The sequence below is a fragment of the Salvelinus namaycush genome, chromosome 2 (assembly GCF_016432855.1).
Source record: "Salvelinus namaycush isolate Seneca chromosome 2, SaNama_1.0, whole genome shotgun sequence".
In the NCBI taxonomy this organism is placed as follows: domain Eukaryota; kingdom Metazoa; phylum Chordata; class Actinopteri; order Salmoniformes; family Salmonidae; genus Salvelinus; species Salvelinus namaycush.
Window position 1 is genome coordinate 33,682,323 of NC_052308.1, and position 24,526 is coordinate 33,706,848.

The 24,526-nt window shown below is 45.1% G+C and overlaps 1 protein-coding gene across 1 annotated transcript in view; it reads right to left on the reverse strand.

The window, feature by feature from the left end:
• Positions 1-24,526, reverse strand: part of LOC120021297 (low-density lipoprotein receptor-related protein 1-like) — a 191,575-nt gene that overhangs the window by 76,686 nt on the left and 90,363 nt on the right. Inside the window, exons 6-17 of the mRNA XM_038964998.1 lie at positions 23,074-23,193; positions 22,758-22,886; positions 22,312-22,572; positions 11,890-12,052; positions 7,896-8,118; positions 6,417-6,606; positions 6,146-6,289; positions 4,601-4,837; positions 4,216-4,396; positions 2,534-2,756; positions 2,169-2,358; positions 407-532 (exon numbers count right to left, since the gene is read on the reverse strand). Of these exons, the coding sequence (XP_038820926.1) occupies positions 407-532; positions 2,169-2,358; positions 2,534-2,756; positions 4,216-4,396; positions 4,601-4,837; positions 6,146-6,289; positions 6,417-6,606; positions 7,896-8,118; positions 11,890-12,052; positions 22,312-22,572; positions 22,758-22,886; positions 23,074-23,193 (2,187 nt within the window). The remainder of the gene's footprint in view (positions 1-406; positions 533-2,168; positions 2,359-2,533; positions 2,757-4,215; positions 4,397-4,600; positions 4,838-6,145; positions 6,290-6,416; positions 6,607-7,895; positions 8,119-11,889; positions 12,053-22,311; positions 22,573-22,757; positions 22,887-23,073; positions 23,194-24,526) is intronic.

Sequence of the window (24,526 nt, forward strand, 5' to 3'; positions counted from 1 at the left end):
ACAACAAATACAAACCCTGTCAAAGCAGTGAGTCAACATGATCCCAGTGTGTGTGTGTGTGTGTGTCAAGCCTACTGTCAGCCCCTAATCCACCCCCCCTCTCCACACCCCTAAAATCTGTGCTGACTGCTCCATGCGTGAGAGGGATTTCTATTTGCATTCTATACACATTTGTTCTCTCTTCCCCTCTCACAGACACATACACTTTGACAGTTCAACTTTGAAATACAGTTTTATTCTAGGCTAATCTCTATAAACCCTGATGTCGGTAGCATGTGTTAAAATGTCCTTCCACACGAGTTATCACACACACACACGGGCACATGCACACACACATTGTGGGAGTTTTGAATTGAGTGTAAACTCCTGGTCTCCTATAGGTGGCCCTTGTTCCCTGACCTCTCACCTTTACAGCTGGTGTTGTCTTTGTCATCTAGTAGCTGGTCCTCTGCACAGGCACACTGTCTCCCATCAGGGATCGCCAGACACAGACTACTGCAGCCCCCGTTATTCACACGACACGCATTAGAACCTGCACAGAGACAGAGAGACAGACAGAGCGAGACGGGCGGGGGGGGGGGGGGGGGGGGGGTTATAAACACACAGATTAGTGTCTGAATATAAGGGTTTGTGCATGCAATGCATGTGTATCGGAGATAAAGTGTATTCGGAAAGTATTCAGACGCCTTGACTTTTTCCGCAATTTGTTACGTTACAGCCTTATTCTAAAATTTCTTAAATCGTTTTTTCCCCATCAGTCTACACACAATACCCCATAATGACAAACCAAAAAACAGCTTTTAAGATTTTTTTTTTTAAAGAATATTAAATGTACATAAGAACTCAGACCCTTTACTCAGTACTTGTTGAAGCACCTTCGGCAGCGATTACAGCCTCAAGTCTTTTTGGGTATGATGCTACAAGCTTGGCACAACTGTATTTGGGGAGTTTCTCCCATTCTTCAGATCCTCTCACGCTCTGTCAGATTGGATGGTGAGCGTCACTGCACTGCTATTTTCAGGTCTCTCCAGAGATGCTCAATCGGGTTCACGTCCAGGCTCTGGCAGGGCCACTCAAGGACATTCAGAGACTTGTCCCAAAGCTTGGCTGTGTCCTTAGGGTCGTTGTCCTGTTGGAAGCTGAACCTTCACCCCAGTCTGAGGTCCTTAGCGGTCCGGAACAGGTTTTCATCAAGGATGTCTCTGTACTTTGCTCTGTTCGTCTCCCAGTCCCTGCCGCTGAAAAACATCCCCACATCATGATGCTGTCACCACCATGCTTCACCGTAGGGATGGAGCCAGGTTTCCTACACACGTGACACTTGGCTGCAGAGATGTTTGTTCATCTGGAAGGTTCTCCCATCTCCACAGAAGAGCTCTGTCAGAGTGATCATCAGGTTACCTCCCTAACCAAGGCCCTTCTCCCCCGATTGCTCAGTTTGGCTGAGCGGCCAGCTCTAGGAAGAGTCTTGGTGGTTCCAAACTTCTTCCATTTAAGAATGATGGAGGCCACTGTTCTTGGGGACCTTCAATACTGAATAAATATTTTGGTACCCTTCCCCAGATCTGTGCCTCGACACAATCCTGTCTCGGAGCTCTACGGACAATTCCTTTGACCTCATGGCTTGGTTTTTGCTCTGACCTGCACTGTCATATAGACAGTTGTGTGTCTTTCCAAATCATGTCCAATCAATTGAATTTACCACAGGTGGACTCCAAACAAGTTGTAGAAACATCTCAAGGATGATTAATGGAAACAGGATGCACCTGAGCTCAATTTCAAGTTTCATAGCAAAGGGTTTGAATACTTAATGAATACTTAATGAAAATGTAAATAAGGTATATGTTTTTTATTATTATTATAGATTTGCAAAAATGTCTATAAACGCCTTCACTTTGTCATTATGGGGTATTGTGTGTCGATTGATAAGAAAAATAAATATTTAATACATTTTAGAATAAGGCTGTAATGTAACAAAACGTGAAAAAAGTCAAGGGGTCTGAATACTTTCCGAATGCATTGTATCTCAAGTTACAATTTAGACCTAGCTGCAGATCTGTCATCTGAGAACGGTAGCAATAACAAAAAGTGATGAATGGGGGGGTGAGTGATTGGATAGACAGATGGATGGAGTTGTGGCTGGATGGACAGAGTGTAGTGTCCTGTACCTTGCTGCTGCTGGGCGTCATACATGCGGATCTCGAAGATGGGCGGCCGTTCGTTGCGGAGCAGGGTGACGGTCCTGGTGATCTGGTCCAGTTTGTAGATGCTGCCGCTGCGGTACTCGTTCCAGAACAGGAAGTGTTTGTAGTGACACAGGCCGAAGGCGTGGTTCAACTCCTGACCCTCGTATACCGTCTGATAGCAACAGCACAACACAAGGTCATATTCATTAGTGCACACCGTAGCAAAACATTTTGCAACTGAAACACAGGTATTGTCAATGTCTGACCTTGAGTTCGGTGTTGTTGAGGTGGTCATAGTAGGGTTAGGGTTGGGGTTAGGTTAAGCGCTAGTAACCAGTCTGACTGACCTTGCGTTCAGTGTTGTTAATGTAGACCATCTCGATGCGGTCATAGTATGCGTCCACCCAGTACAGAATGCCCTGTGGGATGTCCAGACTCAGACCGTTGGGCCACAGGACCGTCTTACTGGTCAGGAACACGTTCCTGTTAGAACCATCCATCCAGGCCCGCTCAATCTTCCCTCTCTTACTCTCCTTGGGATCTTCCTCCCAGTCTGTCCAGTACATCCACCTTGGAAGAGAGAGAGGAGGTGAGCAGGGTGTGTGTGTGTGTGTGTGTGTGTGTGTGTGTGTGTGTGTGTGTGTGTGTGTGTGTGTGTGTGTGTGTGTGTGTGTGTATCTGTCTGTGTGTGGGTGTGTGTTTTGGTCCGTTGTGACTGGACAATTCTGCCCCAGCTGACATCTGATCGAGTAGCATTCTATAGGACCTCTCCTAACCACCCCCGTCCACCCCCACAGTGAAGGGTCCCCTAGTCTGGCTGTCAATATACTGACTAATGACATTCTCTCCAGATTGGAACTGTCTGTCAAAGCCCCTGATAGATGGACACCATAGGACTATCGATCCAGCCAGCCGGCCACCACTATGACCAAGTCCAATATCGGCTGTTAAACAACTCATTATGTAACACCAGACTCTCCTCTCCTCATCACACTGTAGTATGAGTGACCATCTGACTCAATCAATTTCTCCCTCCCCCTCTCCTTTCCTCTCTCCCTTTGAGACTCATCCCCTCTACTGGTCTCTACCTCTCATCTTTACCTCTCCTTCCCCCATTCTCTCTATTCCTCCCTACTTCTACCTCGGGTTCGATCCATCTCACTCTCCTCTCGCTCCTCCACTCCGTCTCTCCTCGTCTCCCTCGCTCTCCCCTATTTCTCTCGCTCGCTCTCTCTGGCTGGCTGATTGATTACAGGTCTTAGTGGAGGTGAGTGCTTCTCCAGGAGAGTGTGTGGACGCACGTCTCTCTGTCACAGCCAATCTAAAGTGTGTGTGTGTGTATTGCTCTAGGGAGAGGGCCAGGTGAGGGTACATCAATATGAAGAGTCACACACAGATTAAGACCGCTTGGCGAGAGAACCCCGGGTGCCCAGTACACTGTAGCTCAGTTGGTGGAGTATGGCGCTTGCGACCCCAGGGTAGTGGGTTTGATTGTGGTATATGTCTTATTGCTTAATTATATTATACACACACACACACACACAGGTTGAGAGCGATAGAATTGTTTTGAAGCGCCTTGAGGGGACAATGGGGGCTTAGTGACAGGAGGCTATTATCGACAGATGACCATCTGCTCTTTTCTGACCCACACACATGTGCATGTACATTTTGTATGCACGTACACTAACACCAACACACACACTAACCCACACCCCCCAGGGTCAACTTTCCAATCATCTCCCAGCCACATCACACACACATGGGAGAGGCTCATTAGAATATCAAAAGAATCTATTAAGAAGCAGAGGGAATCAAATACTCCCTACACACACACACACACACACACACACACACACACACACACACTGAATTAAATTAAAACCTACCGCCTCCCACAAAACAACTTCTACCTAACCTCTCCCACACATCCAACCCACAAACTTTAAAGTTGCAGCTCAACAGTTTAAAGACCAATCTGATACCACTATCTTTCCTTTCATCTTTCTCCCACCATCCCTCCGTCTCTTACCCGTGCAGGGGGTCCACTACGATGGCGCGGGGGTGGGTCATCTTGCCATCGATGAGAGTCTTGCGAGTCTGGGAAGCCTTCTCCAGCCTGGCCACACTGATGGTCTTCTTGGGCCCATCATCTGTCCAGTACAGGTTATCAGCCATCCAGTCCACCGCTATACCCTCGACTGTATGGATCCCTGGAACACAGAGGAAGAGGTGGTGAGAGGCCAGTCGCCCTATTATACACAACAAAACTGGACAAACTGAGCTAAAATGACCACCTCTACCCTCACAAGAGCACCTGACAAGGCGCTAGCATTATTTTGGAGCTAAAATGGCCACTACTCCCTATTACTGTAATGATTCCCGAAAATGGCCAACATGGAGGGCAGTTACCGTACCTTCCTTCAGAATGGTGTCCCTTTCTGTACCGTCGATCTTCTGGCGGCCGATGAGGTAGCTGGTGGCGTCGGCGAAATATATGAAGTCACTCTCTGAGTGGAAGTCAAGGGCTCTGGGGTTCATCAGGTTCTCTATAGGGATCATGTACTCATCTGGGACCTTAGCATTCATGTCCATCCCTCTGATGACCCCTGGACGACCTTTACCGTACACCAGAAACAGCTCATGCTCCGGCTCTGAGAAACAGCATGGGAGATAGAGAGGACTTACTGGGTATGTATTCATAAATCATCTCAGAGTAAGAATGTTGATCTAGGATCAGCCATCCCCCTGTCCATGTAATCTTATTCATTATGATCTAAAAGACAAAAACTGATCCTAGATCAGCACTTTGAGATGCTTTATGGCTGTAAACTTATTATAAACACATATCTAGTTCGCGTCTCTCTAGCGAGTCTGCCCAACCTGAGAGGTAGCTTCTAAAAAGGATTTCAAATCACACTACAATGCTATGACAGACAGACAACATGGGACCAGGAGGAGGAGAGCATTGGTGAGGCCTTTGTTGTTTAATGAGATCCACATGATTCCAATCCCTTCCAATATTCCCGGCTTTCTTAAATCTTGTGACCGATTGCGTCTCAGAAAAGAATTCCCAATTGAAATGCTGAAAATAAACAACACTGCCCCATATCATTTGCATTATTTAAAACAGACAGAAACGGTGCAAGAGCAGCATAATCCCGTCAACCTAATGAGAATGTAAGCGATTTTCAAATCATTCAAATTAACAAGCGGGAGTTCCGTATGGCATGGCGGACGGGATAGGCTTCTGTTGAATCAATCTACCGTGGTGTGGTTATCAAAGCCACCAAGGGGTTATAGTCTAGAAACAGATCAATATGTGCTTGCTTTCATATCCTCACAGAATATTAATACACACCTTGCGGGAAAACTGAATCAATCAAGGATGGGGTTGCAACTTACATGAAGCAGCATACAAAAGTAGTCAATTGGAGAAAAGCCTGGTTAATACATGCACATTAGGGGTGTCCCAGACCTTAGCTCAGGGGCATGCGGTTTTCCTGACTCAACCTTCACTGCCCTTGGCACAGGTTCAATCACAGAATCAATCTATGCCTCTGGTTTAAAGTTACAGTGGGGCTTCAGGCATGTAGACATTGATTAGGGAGGTTGGCTGTCAATGCCAGGTGAGTCAGAGGATTTCTACTGCTCAGACATGAGATTTAGCTGCTCAAAGAGACCGCCGCAGAGGAGGAATGGATAGCCAGATTTGTGAAGGAGCTGATTGGAGGAGCTGAAAGTGGATTGGCTGTGATATCATCTGTGCCGTAGACTATCGTATGTAGGAATGGGTTGGCTGTGTTGTTGCATCTCAGAGCAGATATAATTCAGCATCTTAAAGCGGATTGGCTTGGGTTGTAAAAGTGCCTAACAGATAATTGGCTGTGCTATGGAGTATCTGAGAGGTGATTGGCTGTGCTGTGGAGTACCTGAGACGAGATTGGCTGTGTGGTACTTACTCTTGCAGGACTTCCCGTCACTCCCCAGGCTGAAGCCGGAGCGACAGCGGCAGGTGCGGGTCTTATGGCTGTTCCCCAGCAGACAAATATCAGAGCAGCCTCCTGCCTTCCCAAACTGGTCTGGCTCACATGCATGGCTACGCACTGGAGGAGAGGACTTTGTTTAGTATTCAAATGAATTTCAACTATACCACTATGTCTGTGGGTTCAATATAGAATTGATTTGACAATATGCCCAGCATAAAATACAGACCCCTATAACAACAGTTACCTGGAGGCTGGCGTCTCTGGTGGTAGACGTGCAGGGCTCCTCCCTTGTCGACGCGGGTCACCACCTGGTAGTCAGAGCTGTTGAAGCGGTTCACTCTGATCACACTGGTCTTAGGCTGCATGTTGGCGTTGTCCGAGTTAGTGGCATACAGGTAGTTCTCAAACACTGTCAGACCGTACAGGTGCTCAATCTGACACAGAGGGTGGGAAGAGGGAGAGAGGGAGAGAATAAGGGAGGGAAGAGAAAAAGAGGGGGAGGGAGAGAGAATGAGTGACGCAAAACCCCAAAAAGTCACAATCAATACAGCATTCCCCTTCACACTCCTTATGTACGGACCCAACCGCAAAGGTGCTTCAGAATTCTAAACATCACCCTTCGCATGACACAGGGCTCCATTTTATTTAATGCACTCTAACACGCCTAAACAAACACACATTCATCCGTGAGAAGAAAGCCAGGCTTACTGTCCCAGTAAACAGCACTAACGTCACATAGACGTTGGCGGCCCATCAGTGTTTCAGATCAGAGCAACTAGCGTCCATTAAGATGAGGCAGGGCGGGGATAAACACAGATGCTCTCTGCAACGCAGCCCATACCACACCATCAATAACCGTCCATGGACTTTAAACTGCTGCTGATGGCTATCTGGCACACACACACACACACACACACACACACAAATGAAGGCTATTACTTGTGCAGACAGAGACAGCTAGCGCTAAAAGCCCTGCTAACAGGTTTAAAAGGCGCTTGGCCACGCCAGTCGCGGCACCGTCCAGAGCTTAGCCTTACCTCCTACTAATCAGCACTCTAATGAAAAGGCTACTGTCCACCCCCTGCTCTCTGGCCATAGCTCACCGGTCTACACACTACTACAACAGCAGGGGAGAAAGGATCCTCACAGGAGAGAAAAACACGGGAAGCTCTACATAGATTTACACACAAAAAGGGGGGCACTTGGTTTTAGTGCCAAGTATTTACATTGCATTTAAGATTGAACTGCTTGGATAACTATGAATGTAAAAAGTTCACAGCTCCTTACACTACATAAAGATGTCCATCTGCTCCACACAACATTAACAACAATCTGCAATATTTCACAATGTTAAACCCACTTAACTGATCCCTTCCAGAACTCTGAAGTATGCTAGCTTCCAGCCAGTCACAGGTTGATGAGCTCACAAGCAGGCCCTGAATGATAGTGTGTCTGTTCTTGCCCTCAATGTCCTTGTATCTATGCATGTATGCATGTATGTATGTATGTATGTATGTATGTATGTATGTATGTATGTATGTATGTATGTATGTATGTATGTATGTATGTATGTATGTATGTATGTATGCATGTCCTCACAAGCAGGGCCTGAATGATAGTGTGTCTGTTCTTGCCCTCGATGTCCTTGTATGTATGTATGTATGCATGTATGTATGTATGTATGTATGTATGTATGTATGTATGTATGTATGTGTGTCCTCACCAGCAGGCCCTGTATGATGGTGTGTCTGTTCTTTCCTTCGTAGTCCACCACCTCTATGTAGTCCAGGTAGGCATCGGCCCAGTAGACCAGCCTGCTGACCAGGTCCAGGGTGATACCGTGTGGGAACACAATCTTACTGTCCACCAGCTTAGTCCGGTTCTGACCATCCATGTCACAACGCTCCACCTTGGGGATCTGACCGTAGTCTGTGAAGAACACTTTACTGTGGAAGAAGAATAGGGGAGGGAGATGATTACAGACAAGAATTCTAGATTCTATTTCATTCCAAACTTATTTTAGCAGGTAAGTTAACTGAGCATGAGGATGATTTCATTTCCAGCAACAACCTAGGGAAGAGTTGCGGGAGAGGAAAGACAGCTGTTTGACAGTGATTGATTGATTGGTGAATTGATAAATGTAGGGGAAACTTGGCTCTGTAGTTGAATACCCCTTATTACCTTCACTAGGTTCTATATGGAGCAATATTTGAGTGTGGTAACAGTTTGTCCAGCAACAACCTTGGGACACCTCCTGGGCCTAACTAGAACATTTGATATTCTATTATGTCTTTTTCCTTAAAAAGCTTGTTTACCGTGCCTCAGGTCCCTAAACAGGAGGAAACTATCAAACTGTCTTGGACATGCTCTCGGAAAGGCCCCGGTGCACAACTGAGCATGAGGACAAGTACATTAGAGTGTCTAGTTTGAGAAACAGACGCCTAACAAGTCCTCAACCGGCAGCTTCATTAAATAGTACCCACAAAACACCAGTCTCATTGTCAACAGTGAAGAGGCGACTCCGGGATGCTGGCCTTCTAGGCAGAGTTGCAAAGTAAAAGCCATATCTCAGACTGGCCAATAAAAATAAATTATTAAGATGGGCAAAAGAACACAGACACTGGACAGAGGAACTCTGCCTAGAAGGCCAGCATCCCGAAGTCGCCTCTTCACTGTTTACTGTTTAAATTGAGACTACTACACAGCGTTGTACGAGATATTCAGTTTTATGCCAATTTCTCGCATGGAATAGCCTTCAGTTCTCAGGACAAGAATAGATTGACGAGTTTCAGAAGAAAGTTCTTTGTTTCTGGCCATTTTGAGCCTGTAATCAAACCCACAAATGCTGATGCTCCAGGTACTCAACTAGTCTAAAGAACTCCAGTTGTATTGCTTCTTTAATCAGAACAATAGTGATCAGCTGTGCTAACATAATTGCAAAAGGGTTTTCTAATGATCAATTAGCCTTTTAAAATTATAAACTTGGATTAGCTAACACAACATGCCATTGGAACACAGGAGTGATGGTTGCTGATAATGGGCCTCTGTACGCATATGTAGATATTCCATTTAAAAAAATTCCCGTTTTCAGCTACAATAGTCATTTACAACAACAACATCTACACCGTATTTCGGATAGATTTTATGTTATTTTAAAGGACAAAAAATATATATATTATATACATACACTTAGGTTGGAGTCATTAAAACTCGTTTTCCAACCACTCCACAAATGTATTGTTAACAAACTATAGTTTTGGCAAGTCGGTTAGGACATCTACTTTGTGCAAGACAAGTAATTTTTGTTTCCAGACAGATTATTTCACTTATAATTAATTGTATCACAATTCCAGTGGGTCAGAAGTTTACATACACCGAGTTGACTGTGCCTTTAAACAGCTTGGAAAATTCCAGAAAATGATGTCATGGCTTTAGAAGCTTCTGATAGGCTAATTGACATCATTTGAGTCAATTGGAGGTGTACATGTGGATGTATTTCAAGGCCTACCTTCAAACTCAGTGCCTCTTTGCTTGACATCATGGGAAAATCAAAAGAAATCAACCAAGACCTCAGTCTTGCTCCCAAGGATGAAGTCTGGTTCATCCTTGGGAGCAATTTCCAAACGCCTGAAGGTACCACGTTCATCTGTACAAACAATAGTACGCAAGTTTAAACACCATGGGGAAACGCAGCCGTCATACCGCTCAGGAAGGAGACGCGTTCTGTTTCTTAGAGATGAACATACTTTGGTGTGAAAAACGCAAATCAATCCCAGAACAACAGCAAAGGACCTTGTGAAGATGCTGGAGGAAACAGGTACAAAAGTATCTATATCCACAGTAAAACAAGTTCTATATCGACATAACCTGAAAGGCCGCTCAGCAAGGAAGAAGCCACTGCTCCAAAACCGCCATAAAAAAGCCAGACTTCGGTTTGCAACTGGACATGGGGACAAAGATCGTACTTTTTGGAGAAATGTCCTCTGGTCTGATGAAACTGTTTGGCCATAATGACCATCGTTATGTTTGGAGGAAAAAGGGGGAGGCTTGCAAGTCAAAGAACATCCTCCCAACCGTGAAGCACGGGGGTGGCAGCGTCATGTTGTGGGGGTGATTTGCTGCAGGAGGGACTGGTGAACTTCACAAAATAGATGGCATCATGAGGGAGGAAAATTATGTGGATATATTGAAGCAACATCTCAAGACATCAGTCAGGAAGTTAAAGCTTGGTCGCAAATGGGTCTTCCAAATGGACAATGACCCCAAGCATACTTCCAAAGTTGTGGCAAAATGGCTTAAGGACAACAAAGTCAAGGAATTGGAGTGGACATCACAAAGCCCTGACCTCAATCCTATAGAAAATTTGTGGGCAGAACTGAAAAAGCATGTGCGAGCAAGGAGGCCTACAAACCTGACTCAGTTACACCAGCTCTGTCAGGAGGAATGGGCCAAAATTCACCCAACTTATTGTGGGAAGCTTGTGGAAGGCTACCCGAAAAATTTGACCCAAGTTAAACAATTTAAAGGCAAATCAGCCAACTGTATATACACACACACACACACACACACACACACACACACACACACACACACACACACACACACACACACACACACACACACACACACACACACACACACACACACATCAGTGTACTAATATTATATAATCTCTAAATTACAGCCAATACTATTACTCTCATCCTCTTATAGCAGCTGGACAACATCAGGCAGGGGAAGTAAATGTACCAGAGTATATTACTGCACAGACAATTATAGCACTGGGAATTGGTTGGAATGAAAAACAAATACTTGCACATGCGCGCACATACACAAACAGAGACACGCACACACAGACACATGGCGAGCACACACAACCCCTTTTGGAATTGAGTTCCGAGACCCGTCATAAACAGCAGGGCTGAAATAAAAACATGACTATAGAAAAACAGTGAAAAGGCAGGATTTGGGAGCGCTCAGGGGCTCAGGGCTGAACAACACAAATGAAACATCTGCACTAAATTACTGCTCCCCCAAACTTCCAGTCAGTGGCCCACGGACCAATCAGAGAGGGGAATGGAACACTTCCAAGTGTTTCGGAAAACTGGAACCACTTTGCCCCTCCACCCACCCCTCAACCCCAGCCCATTGTTTTGGGTTGTGTAACAATGACAGACTACTGTGGCCCAAATACTGGGCCTCTCATGGGACTGTTATGGCGTGTTAAAGCACACATGCTCTGGGACATTGGTCTCTTCCCATGGGATAAAGGAGGGAGGACAGACAGACTGCAGTGTGAATTTCGCTGTCTCACTGTGTACATGCAAAGACATGCCCATCCAACCTTGACCAACAAATGGGGGCATTGAATAGGGTTAGTTGGCGAGTGTGAATGTGTGCGTGTATATGTAAAATGGTTATGTGATTTTGCAGGTGTGTACATCTATTCAATTCAATTCAAATGACCTTCATTTCCTTAAAGGGAACTTCATGTGTGGTGATGGATTGGTATAAGATACATAACGGAAAAGACAAAACACGGACGCTAAGCAGTCTGGGGGCGTGCGTGCAGCCTGTGTGTGTGTGTGTGTGTGTGTGTGTGTGTGTGTGTGTGTGTGTGTGTGTGTGTGTGTGTGTGTGTGTGTGCAGGCAGCCTATGCATATGTGTGTGTGCACGTTTGAAGTGTGAATGTGTGTGACTGTGCGTGTGTCCTTACCCCATAGTAGGGTCCAGGGCGATGCCCTTGGGGTTGTACAGCTCCTGGTCCAGCAGGGTGACACACGTCTGACCGTCCTTGTCACACACAAAGATCCGGTCGTCCACGTCATCCACAAAGTAGAAGTTTCCTGTCAGCCAGTCAATAGCCATCTGCTCCACATCTGGACAGCAGAGAGAGAAAGAGAGAGAGAAATGGAGAGAGAGAGATGAGTGGAAAGAGGGAGGGAGTAGGGGATATACAGAGAGAGAAGAGGAAGGGGGGCAAGAAAGAGAAAGGAAAAGGGAGGGAGAAAATAAAAATAGACGGAAAAGAGGAGACATAAAAAATTAGAAACAAAGAAAATACTTTACATGTCGACTGATACATCTTCATTGACCTGTTCTCTCTCTCAGGCTTGGTCTATGTGGGCACCTGTACACTGTATGATCTAATGTACCGTACTGTTTAGTATTGTGGTAAAGGAAATGGTGGAGTGAGACAATGAGGTAATGGTAGGGAGCTCCATCATGACTTTATAGTCCCAGTGACTATAACCATATCTAACTGTCCTGCTATGCCTGGCTTTCTGTCTGTCTCTGTCTCACTGCTAGCTATGTAAACATTCCATGATGCACTCATTGCTGATGTTTCTAAATCTACAGCCCATTAATTAACCTGGCACCGTATTGTGTGTGTGTGTGTGTGTGTGTGTGTGTGTGTGTGTGTGTGTGTGTGTGTGTGTGTGTGTGTGTGTGTGTGTGTGTGTGTGTGTCCTCTACATACTGTATGTGCATCAGAGTGGTGTAAAGTCTAACTCATAAGATGGAAGAGGGATACATATTAAGCTATAATATAACATGCAGCGTGGCAGAAAGCCTTGACACTCACTTACAGAATGACACACAGCAACAGACACACAAGCATTCAGGCGCACGCATACACACACACACACACAGACTCACGCAGGTCGGTTGCCTAGAAAGCCTGGCAGCCTCTGTAATTCGGGTTATTCTTTGCAATTTCCCTGAATGTCAAAAGAGATGACCGTGACATTGGCAAATTGGACTTCCTCTAAGCAATGTTCCTGTCATTCACAGACAGACTCACTCTCTCTTACTCCCCTTCTTCCCAAGTCCACCAACAGTATGTAGAAGTTGCCCCGAACCACTGATACAGGGTCCGATTCTTTCTAAAACCTGCTGATGGTTTGGCTTAGGATTGGAATATCTGATCCTAGATCTGGGGTTACGGGGCAACTTCTATCCCGGCACTCCAGTACTATTATACCAATTATAACAGAATGAAGCCTTGCCCCTGCTTCACTGTGGCTGCGTTCGCTATTAGTTAGTTATCCAGTGGTTGTGTTATGGTTCTTCTGAATATGGTTGTTCCAGCTGGAAGAGGAGAGTGAGAATGTGGTTGTTAGAGTGCTAGAAATGGTACTGTTTAATCTCCCATTAAGACTGGTAGATTTTCCCATGGCCTGAGGAAAGACTCAGCCCCACCCCTCCAAGAACTTCAAAGACCTGGACAAACACACAGGCCAGACCTGAGTTCAAATACTACTATATGTGCTTGATTGAGCTTGCCTGTTACAATAATATGAATAGAAAGAAGTGAAAACCCTGTCCACCTGGCACTGACCAGACTAAAGCAAATCCTCAAAGTATTTGAAAGATGTCAAATAGTATTTGAACCCAAGTCTGACGCACACACACATGTTATGCCCCACCCCACTGAGACTTGAAGGGAAATGCCCTGCTCCACGCAAACAGTGCCGAATACAGCACATACACAGAGGGCAGAGGAGAGAGATAGAGCAACACACACACACACACACTCCCACAGCAACCATAGACTGAGTGTTTGCCAGACTTACAGAAAGAGCCCCATTGTCAGCGTTGAAGGAAAAGGAGAGATGAGACACCTCCCACAAGGTGTATTTTATTGAGCAGATACCCCAAAACTCAACCTACAAACACTCTCTCTTTCAATCTCTCTCCCTCTCACACACACGGTCTCTCTCTCTCACACACACACGTCTGGTGGCACGGTGTTGATTTAGGAGGGTCAAGGGGATAGTTTTCTCTAAAAGAGGAAAGAGTAGGATGATGAGGCAAATTCCATGGTCTAAGAGGGCAATAACAGTGTGTCTAGTGAAAGCTTACCAGCTCATGGCCAATAAATCTAAATGGAATTCAAAGGGAGGTTTCATTGTTAAATATACACACACACAATTTTTCAATGTGATTGAATGGAGAGGGCAGGCAAAATGGATTACATTTTTGCACTTAAGAAAAATATATATTTTTAATTGACAAAGGGGGGAGAGGGAGAGAGATTTTATGGTTTCCATTAGGAAAATGTATTATGCAGCAGCAGCTGGCTTAGAGGAGGAGATTTTTTGTTTTTTTTTAAATACCTTTATTGTGCCAGTAGGAGAGGAGAGGAGGAGGTTTACGGGAATCAGGGGTCATATTCCCCATGGTGCTTTTTATTTTAACATGGAACCACGCTTAAACACTCCCAGCTGGCCGCCAGGCCAAACTACATTGATTAAGCCATGGCTAAAACAAAAGAGAAAAGAGGAAGAGGAGGAGTGGAGGAAGAATGGAGTGCGGTGGAGGAGGGTTGAGAAACACCCTAACAGTGTGCTCAACAGCTAAAAACAAAATAGTAGAAGAAGTCCATCCCCTGTCATTGGAACTGATAAACAGAAACTCTGACCGGGAAGCCAAATACTTTTTTTCCACCTCCCTTGCTCACTCGCTCCCTCCCACTCTACTCCCACTTCTCTCTTCTTCCTCCATGCATCATCACCCCATCCCTCCCCCATTCTGTGTTTCCTTCCCTAGAAGAGAGGAAAAACAGTCTGCATTCATTTACTGCACTTTTGTCTGACCAAAATTGCACTATAAAAACAACACAACATAATTGAAAAAACAGACCACAGTGCCTTTTTCCTTTTTTTCTCTCCTCCAAATAGGTTGTTTACTCTGCTCAGCCCTCTGCACCTCAATCAGAGAGAGAGGACTAGATTTATATACAGGGAATTTGTGAGGGCGTATTTCTAACCTGCACTTGCTATTGGACTAATCAGAGCCACATCTACAGTGAGTTCCAAAAGTATTGGGACAGTGACAATTTTTTTCTGTTTTGGCTCCAGCACTTTGGGTTTGAAATTATACAATGACTATGAGGTTAAAGTGCAGACTGTCCGCTTTAATCTGAGGGTATTATTATCCTTATCGGATGAACAGTTTAGAAATTAGAGCATTTTTATTGTATATAGTCCCCCATTTTAGGGGACCAAAAGTATTGGGACAAATTCACTTATGTGTATTAAAGTAGTCAAAAGTTTAGTATTTGGTCCCAAATTCCTAGCAAGCAATGATTACATCAAGCTTGTGACTCTACAAACTTGGATGCATTTTCTGTTTGTTTTGGTTGTGTTTCAGATTATTTTGTGCTCAATAGAAATTCAATGGTAAATAATGTATTTTGGAGTCACTTGTTTCAAAATAAGAATATAATATGATTCTAAACACTTCTACATTAATGTGGATGCTACCATGATCACAGACAGTCCTGAATGAATCGTGATTAATGATGAGTGAGAAAGTTACAAATCTCACACACCCAAGACATGCTAACCTCTTACCATTACAATAACAGGGGAAGTTAGCATTTTTGGGGCGGTATGATATTTGTGCATCTAACTTTCTCCCCCTCCCTCCTCACATCCACCTCCCTATCCCCAAAGCCAATCTCCTGCATTCAAAACACTCCAGTCTTAAACACCATCTGGAGAACGCATCACACGATAAGAAGGGAAGCTCGCACAAAAAAAAGAGGGCCAAAGGAGAAGGGAGAAAAGAACACGCTACTCCTAAACGTGGTACTGGTTAAGACCAGCAAGGGGCACGCACAGTCAGAGGGACAAGAAGAACTGAACAAGAGGAGGAGGGAGAGAAAAAAGACAGAGCAATGCCAATCATTTCAAAATAGTTGAAGGGGTGATTAGATGGGACGGGGGGGGCTGAGGGATTGAGAACAGAAAGAGAGCGAGCGAGACACACAGAGAGTATATATAAATATACAGTGGGGCAAAAAAGTATTTAGTCAGCCACCAATTGTGCAAGTTCTCCCACTTAAAAAGATGAGAGAGGCCTGTAATTTTCATCGTAGGTACACTTCAACTATGACAGACAAAATGAGAAAAAAAATCCAGAAAATCACATTGTAGGATTTTTAATGAATTTATTTGCAAATTATGGTGGAAATTAAGTATTTGGTCACCTACAAACAAGCAAGATTTCTGGCTCTCACAGACCTGTAACTTCCTCTTTAAGAGGCTCCTCTGTCCTCCACTCGTTACCTGTATTAATAGCACCTGTTTGAACTTGTTATCAGTATAAAAGACACCTGTCCACAACCTCAAACAGTCACACTCCAAACTCCACTATGGCCAAGACCAAAGAGCTGTCAAAGGACACCAGAAACAAAATTGTAGACCTGCACCAGGCTGGGAAGACTGAATCTGCAATAGGTAAGCAGCTTGGTTTGAAGAAATCAACTGTGGGAGCAATTATTAGGAAATGGAAGACATACAAGACCACTGATAATCTCCCTCGATCTGGGGCTCCACGCAAGATCTCACCCCGTGGGGTCAAAATGATCACAAGAACGGTGAGCAAAAATCCCAGAACCACACGGGGGGACCTAGTGAATGACCTGCAGAGAGCTGGGACCAAAGTAACAAAGCCTACCATCAGTAACACACTACGCCGCCAGGGACTCAAATCCTGCAGTGCCAGACGTGTCCCCCTGCTTAAGCCAGTACAGGTCCAGGCCCGTCTGAAGTTTGCTAGAGAGCATTTGGATGATCCAGAAGAAGATTGGGAGAATGTCATATGGTCAGATGAAACCAAAATAGAACTTTTTGGTAAAAACTCAACTCGTCGTGTTTGGAGGACAAAGAATGCCGAGTTGCATCCAAAGAACACCATACCTACTGTGAAGCATGGGGGTGGAAACATCATGCTTTGGGGCTGTTTTTCTGCAAAGGGACCAGGACGACTGATCCGTGTAAAGGACAGAATGAATGAGGCCATGACTAAATACTTTTTTGCCCCACTGTATATATATAAAGAACATCTTGTTGAATGTGAAGCGATGGTCTAAAACGTGCTGGTCGCTCATTTCCAGCAGAAACGTCTGGACTAAGCACAGCGCAGCAGAGAGCAGCTAGTAGGCCCTGTAAACCCCCTTCCCCATAACTTCACCATAACCCCCTGACTGCTGCTTTACCAAGGAAATCCTTAAAACTCTCAAGCTAATCAAACTAGCCTTAGAATCAATTCAACCATTAACATAAGGCTAGCTGACAGAGTTGGTAACACTATGATAGGTTTATTACGTATTGCCAGCTCCATCCTACAGTACTTAGGATAGGTGACTGTACACACACACACACACACACACACACACACACACACACACACACACACACACACACACACACACACACACACACACACACACACACACACACACTGACATGCAGAATTAATCCAATACAATGTACTAAAATACAGATATTTGGGTTTTCACAAACAGCCATTTTACATAGCTAGACATGGCTCAGACATTGGGGCCTCCTAGTATAGGTTATTACAAATCCCACACTCTTTCCAGTCAAAAGGAGACTAATCTTTTAAAACCCCCCCCCAACTAAAGCTAGTGTACAGCTAGACATGCTGGTCTTAACTCAAATCCCCTTGTTAAAGATCATCATTAAACCTACTCATTTCCACCCAGCCTCTCTGTCCCAGTAACCTAGACATTGTTTATTTTTATCTTTTAATGAGGGCTTCCCAGTACTGTAACACCCAGTAGGGGTGGCAGTGCATTGATGGCTGTGTAGGCAGGCACAGTGTTAGTTAGTGGCTAATCTGGGGCCTGCCCTGGCCCTGTGTGGCTGTCTGTGAGGAGCTTCCCTCCCTGGCGATGTACTTTAGTGAGGTCAGGTCACTGATTGGGTAGGGGGTTAGAGCAAAGAATGCTTTGCCAGGCACGAGCCTGCCTTTGACCAATTAGCTCCTTTACGCGGAAGCACATTCCCACATCCACAATCCACCCATCACCAGTCTGTTCGGCTAAAGTGTTAGGCAAGTGTGATTGTTTTTAAAAGGGATTATTCCGTACTTATAAAACATTGTTAATAACAGTGGATTATTCACATTTTGGGTTAAAGACGTTGCCCTTTACACTTGTACCGGTAAACGGGTTGAAAATGGCTGATTTGGACACCGATAAGCGCCTAAACTGAATGCAGTGGTTGTACAGTGACATGCTACATACACACACACACATGACGTCAGAGCTCTGGCTCTGCGCTTCACGGGTTTTGACTGACAAACATTTTGAACTTGCGCACCGCTTGCAACAAAAAGTTGACCCGATCCCTCCTGCTAATTGCGCAACTTTTGAAAATATTTTGTCTGAGTGAGGGAATTGCTGTAAATTAAGAGGACTTTTAAGTATTTTTGAAAGATGAGACATTGAGGATTATAATAAAATACCGCTTTGATGTCACACAAGCAAGCCAAACACCCGTGAGTCCAAATGTTCACTTCACATTTCCAAATCATAAAACTAATTTACAGTGTCAACATTTATGATCACTATGTTTGATGTACAGCTACAAGATGACATTCTGTGTTGTTCTGAACAGAATGAGCCTGTTTGTTGTATTGTGAAGAAAAGTTGCAGCGGACCACGTACACTTATACACAAGTACTGCGGACACCGCTTCAAATGAGTGGATACGGCTATTTCATCTATACCCGTTGCTGACAGGTGTAGAAAATCGAGAGCACAGCCATGCAATCTCCATAGACAAACAATGGTTGGAGAAGGGCCTTACAAAAGAGCTCAAAGACTTTCAACGTGGCATCGTCATATGATGCCACCTTTCCCACAAGTCAGTTCGTCAAATTTCTGCCCTGCTAGAGCTGCCCCAGTCAACTTTGGTAAGTATTGGAGGTAGGTAAGATAGATATATACACAGACAGAGAAAGTGAGGAACAAAACAGAGCATGAGAGAGAGAGAGGAGAGCGAGAGAGAGAGGAGAGAGAGAGAGAGGAGAGAGAGAGGGACGAGAGAGAGAGAGAGAGAGGAGAGAGAGAGGGACGAGAGAGAGAGAGAGAGAGAGAGAGAGAGGGGCGAGAGAGAGAGGGACGAGAGAGAGAGGGACGAGAGAGAGAGAGAGGGACGAGAGAGAGAGAGAGAGACGAGAGAGAGAGACAGAGAGAGAGAGAGAGAGAGAGAGAGAGACAGAGAGAGAGAGAGAGAGAGAGAGACAGAGAGAGAGAGAGAGACAGAGAGAGAGACAGAGAGAGAGAGAGAGAGAGAGAGAGAGAGAGAGACAGAGAGAGAGAGAGACAGACAGAGAGAGACAGAGAGAGAGAGAGAGAGAGAGAGAGAGAGAGAGACAGAGAGAGAGAGAGAGACAGAGAGAGAGAGACAGAGAGAGAGAGAGAGAGAGAGAACACATCTGGACCGCTCATCTGTGTGGCATGCCGAGGTCATGAATCACTGCGACCGCAAACCCTTCATGTCCTATGTGACGACCACTGCCATTGGCTGCCTGCTCGACCCGGCCGCGTCGACTCAGCGAGCGAGGCCCGTTCATTCGCTGTCACACTCACACGCCAAGAGCCTCAGCAAACGATCAACTCTCCCTAGCTTAGTCTCTGAGGGCTAGGCTAGCTAGCACTGGAGCGTTGACAAACACTCTCCTCAGACAGTGTCATATTACCAACAACAACTCCAGTGCACAGTCAAGGTTCCAATCTGATAAACCGATAGGAAAATAAAATAAATGATTAACATTTTACAGAAAGAAACAAAATATACATAATATGCAACATCCATAGTAGATGGATAACTAGCAAAACGTCGTAGCTTCTATTCTAAGGGTTTCTGTGAAAATAACAGCAATAAGGGGCAGACAGACAACACATCCTCCAAAGTCAGTTTTAGAAGAGCTATATTTGTTTTGTTTTTCTCCCTCACGCCTTCCCTCTCTCTCTCTCACACACACACACACACGCTAGGAGGATAACTCTGGAAACAGGAAGTAAGTGACATGGTGGCAGGAAGTGGAATGCCAATTTATTGTTTCCTCGCCACGGCAATACAGCCCCGGTCCTGTCGCTCGTCTCTGACAAGGGCAGGCAGCACTTCACAACACAACACACTGTGGAGCAGCCGTGTGTGTGTCTTTGTTGCTTGTGTGTGTGTGTGTGGCTTCATGGGTGTGTGTGTGTGTCTGTGTGTCCATGTGTGCCTATGTGTCCATGTGGTGTGTGTGTGTGCGCACGAACGTCAGGCAGAGAAAGGGGGAGAATCTAGCTGAAGCTGTTGGAATTTCCTGCACATTCCTTTGGTTCAGAATCAGCACACATACACAGCCAGGCGAGCCGAAGGGCTCTACTGCTCAATTAGACAGGAAAGGGGTGAGATGAGAGAGGGGGGAGGGAAAGGGGAGGGATAGTGGTTTAAGGGTCAGGGGTGAAGTATCTCTAAACTGACGCAGTAGAGAGAGTGTGTGTGTCTCTGTAGATTGATGCATTAAAGCTGTAGAGGTCTGCTTGTTTACCCCCCTCTACCTCTGTTCTGACACATTGAACACCAGCTATGGCCACCAGTGTGTGTGTGTGTGTGTGTGTGTGTGTGTGTGTGTGTGTGTGTGTGTGTGTGTGTGTGTGTGCATATATGTGTGGGAGGGAAAGAGCTGATACGTTTCTACTATGAACATATGAAATGTGTGTAAATTAATCATACTCATTAAAAACTGTAATGTTGTCAAGTGTGGTCCACAAGGGGACCTGTAATAAACAGGTATGTACCAGTACTGGATGTGGTGCTGTTTTTACTCTGTTTCATAGTGGAAAGTCTCCTCTAAAACCAGGCCATGAGTGTGCAGTAAACTGGGGGAGGTAGGGAGGCAAGATGGGAGTGGAGGGAGGGGAGATGGGACAGGGAGGGGAGACGGGGGGAGAGAGGGGGGTGGACCTATAAGCTAAACACACGCTCATACACACATGTTTTCCCTTAGATCCACAGGCTCTGTTTTTCCTCTTGCTTTTTTTTACTGGAAGAGAAATTACTTCGGAATTTTTCCAAACTGGCCGTTACACAACTCCGGCTAAAGTGTTAACACACCAACACACGCACACGCAGGAAACGCAGGCACACACACACACAACACTTCCTCTACGTGTAGAGCTGCCACAGTATGTGTCATATTCAACTGGAGTTGACTGGTGTAGACAAACAGAGGGAGATGTCGATGCTATGATGTAATGTGCATGCTGTGTTGTAACAGTGTACTCCACTCAACTCTTCATGCTGTAACAGAGGGTACTCTATTGTACTAACTGTTTGCTGTTTTCACAGTGTAGATGTTAATGTACTTGATGGTGTAGCTGTTGATGGTGTATTATCTGACTGTTACTCACCTTGAGCAGTGTGGTATGAGACGATGTAGTGTACTAAAAACTATTGTATAGTTATGTAGTAATACTATACTGTATCTTACTGTACCATACTCTCCTACAGTGCACTCACAGTGCAGGCAAAGTGAGGTGTATTATACTGTATTGTACTATACTATAGTGATGCAGATGTTGATGTTGTCAGGTACTATTTTATAGGGTAACACTTTATTTGGATAGTCCCATGTAGATTTTCAGTAGATGTTCAATAACTGTCAACAACATTTCAACTAACCATCCACAAACCCTAACCTTAACCCTTGTTTTTGTAAATGTTTTTATTTAACTGGGCAAGTCAGTTATGAACAAATTCTTACTTACAATGACGGTCTACCCCGGCCAAACCCTCCCCTAACCCGGACGATGCTGGGCCAATTGTGCGCCGCCCTATGGGACTCCCGATCACGGCCGGTTGTGATACAGCCCAGGATCGAACCAGGGGCTGTAGTGACCCCTCTAGACACTGTGATGCAGTGCCTTAGACCGCTAGGCCACTCGGGACCCTATTCTAAACCTAACCCTAACCCTTAGCAAGTTGCTTATCAACAGACAGTATGGCCATCTATATGGGACTATCCAAATAAAGTGTGACCTTTTATAGTGTATAGCATACTATTCTACAGTGTACTCACGGTGCAGGCTGAGGGAGATGTTGATGTATTGTGTTGTATTATATTGTACTATAGTACTCACGGTGTAGGCTGAGGGAGATGTTGATGTATTGTGTTGTATTATATTGTACTATAGTACTCACGGTGCAGGCTGAGGGAGATGTTGATGCATTGTGTTGTATTATATTGTACTATAGTACTCACGATGCAGGCTGAGGGAGATGTTGATGTATTGTGTTGTATTATATTGTACTATAGTACTCACGGTGCAGGCTGAGGGAGATGTTGATGACCCTCTCGTCAGCGAAGCTCTTGAGGTTGGGGATCTTGGCACACTTGAGGTGGGTGGAGGCCGACGAGTCGCCAACGTGGATCCAGCAGACCTGCTCCTGGGCGTAGAGGAAGTCCATGGCAGTGGTCTGCTTGGTGGTGGTGGACAGCAGGCTGATTGTGGTGCCGCTCAGAGACGTGGCCTGGATGTTCTGACTGTTGGCGATCAGCAGCACCGAGTTCCTTTCTACTGGTACTAGGAGAGGAGAGTGAGTGGTGTGTAAAGGTAGGCGATCAACAAAGTGGTCAACAGCTCATAAGAATTCCGCACAGTATATTTACGCTATATCAAAAGCCCCTTGGAAAGCATTGAGGGGGCCGTTGAGAAGAAAAAAAAGAAGAGGTGAGTGGTGGTAGCGGTGACAGGTGGTTAATACCTACCATTTTTGGCCTTGCAGGAGCGGTTGTCGGGCTGAGGCAGGTAGCCCTCCACACAGCTGCAGGTGTACGAGCCCTCTGTGTTGGTACAGGACTGGCTGCAGGTCCCGTACACACTGCACTCGTCAAAATCTGGCCACAACACACAGTAGACGTCACACATGGGACAATTCCTTTGACCAGGAATAATTGCCCACTAGACTTTTACAATTAGGTTAAATTAGGTATAGGCCAGGCCTGCTGTTTATAAAGCCAATAGCAGGCTGTAGGTTGTCACAATGTCTAGAAGACTAAAGGTTTTCCGGTTGGTGGAACTCACCTTTACATGTTTTGCCGTCCAGCCCTATTTCATATCCACTCTTACAGTAACATGCAGTGCCCGACGGAGTCACCGAACAGTTGTCCTGGCAACTCGACAGAGTGCAGTTGGCGGCGAATTCTGTAGAGAGACCGGGAGAGAGGGAGAAGAGATAGGAAAGGATACGTTGGAGTCACATTGAGGAGCAATTGAGAGGCAATGTCTGTAAAAACAACGGATGGGCTGGAAGAGGGTAGAGGGTAGATGAGAGTCGAGGAGCGGTGGAGAAGGGAGCAGGACACAGGAAGAGGGTATTGGCATGACAGAGAAAAGGGGAATTCATAAATATTCCGTAAATAAAAGGATATTACTTTAACCCTCCTGCTGTGTTCCGGTCGAATTGGACCAATTTACAAGTTCTCGCCCTGAAAAATGTAGTTCATTTAATCTGATTGTCATAAGGATCCATGACTTTGTCCACACAGGGCATCTGAACACACAAAATACATTTTGATGATTTTTCGATTTTTTTGATGAGTTTATTTAACTTTTATACACCTGTGGTGTTCCCGGTCAAAAATGACCAGACATTAGAAATGAATGGGTGAGACTACAATTAGTGAATAAAATTGAGTTCAGGCACATGCCCATTCATCAGATGGACACACTTCCTCTCCCAGACCCACACATGCATGTGTGTTTGAACACACACACACCCCATCCCAACCTCACTCCCCTTCTTGGCTTCCATGGCAACTCCCACGGGAATCTTCCCCCAATAGAATCTTTCCCCCACGGGAACCACACCTGTTGGCATTCTCACTTACAATCGCAACATGGTTTCAATAATATATAGAACTTTTCTCGCAGCTCTGGTATATAAAGCTTTTTTAAGGCCTTGCTCACAATTCGTTCTTTGGCAGTACAATGACCAAACGATATGCTATATGTGAGGCTCTTGATCATATCTTTGATCATGACACTTTTGAGGAGGAGAGAGTCTTGTTAAACTTTGACACAAAGTAGTCTGTGATAAATAGCACAATATGTTTCATCTGAGTATTTGTTATAGTCAAAATAATCCATACATTATGCATTTTTTACTCAAAAACTAGTTGTATGAGCTCCGGTCAATGAGGCCTACAGGCCATAAATAGCAAATAGAAGTTCAAAACTTGCAATGTTCACAATAACTTAAGTAGATAAAAAGATCTAACACAACATTAGGTGATAATATATGTAATATTATGGATTTATAATCAGCTATAATGGGGCAGTCATTTTGGACCGGGAACACAGAATTAATTAACATGAAACAAACACAACAGGAGGGTTAAGGAATATATATCTGTAGATGAGACAGGGAAGTAGGTTACTTTCATTGCTCTCAGTGTGTCTGCTGCCTGTCACGTGTGCTCCCTCTCCAGCCTCTAGGTCACCAGGCTGCGCGTTATGGCGCACACCTGTCACCATC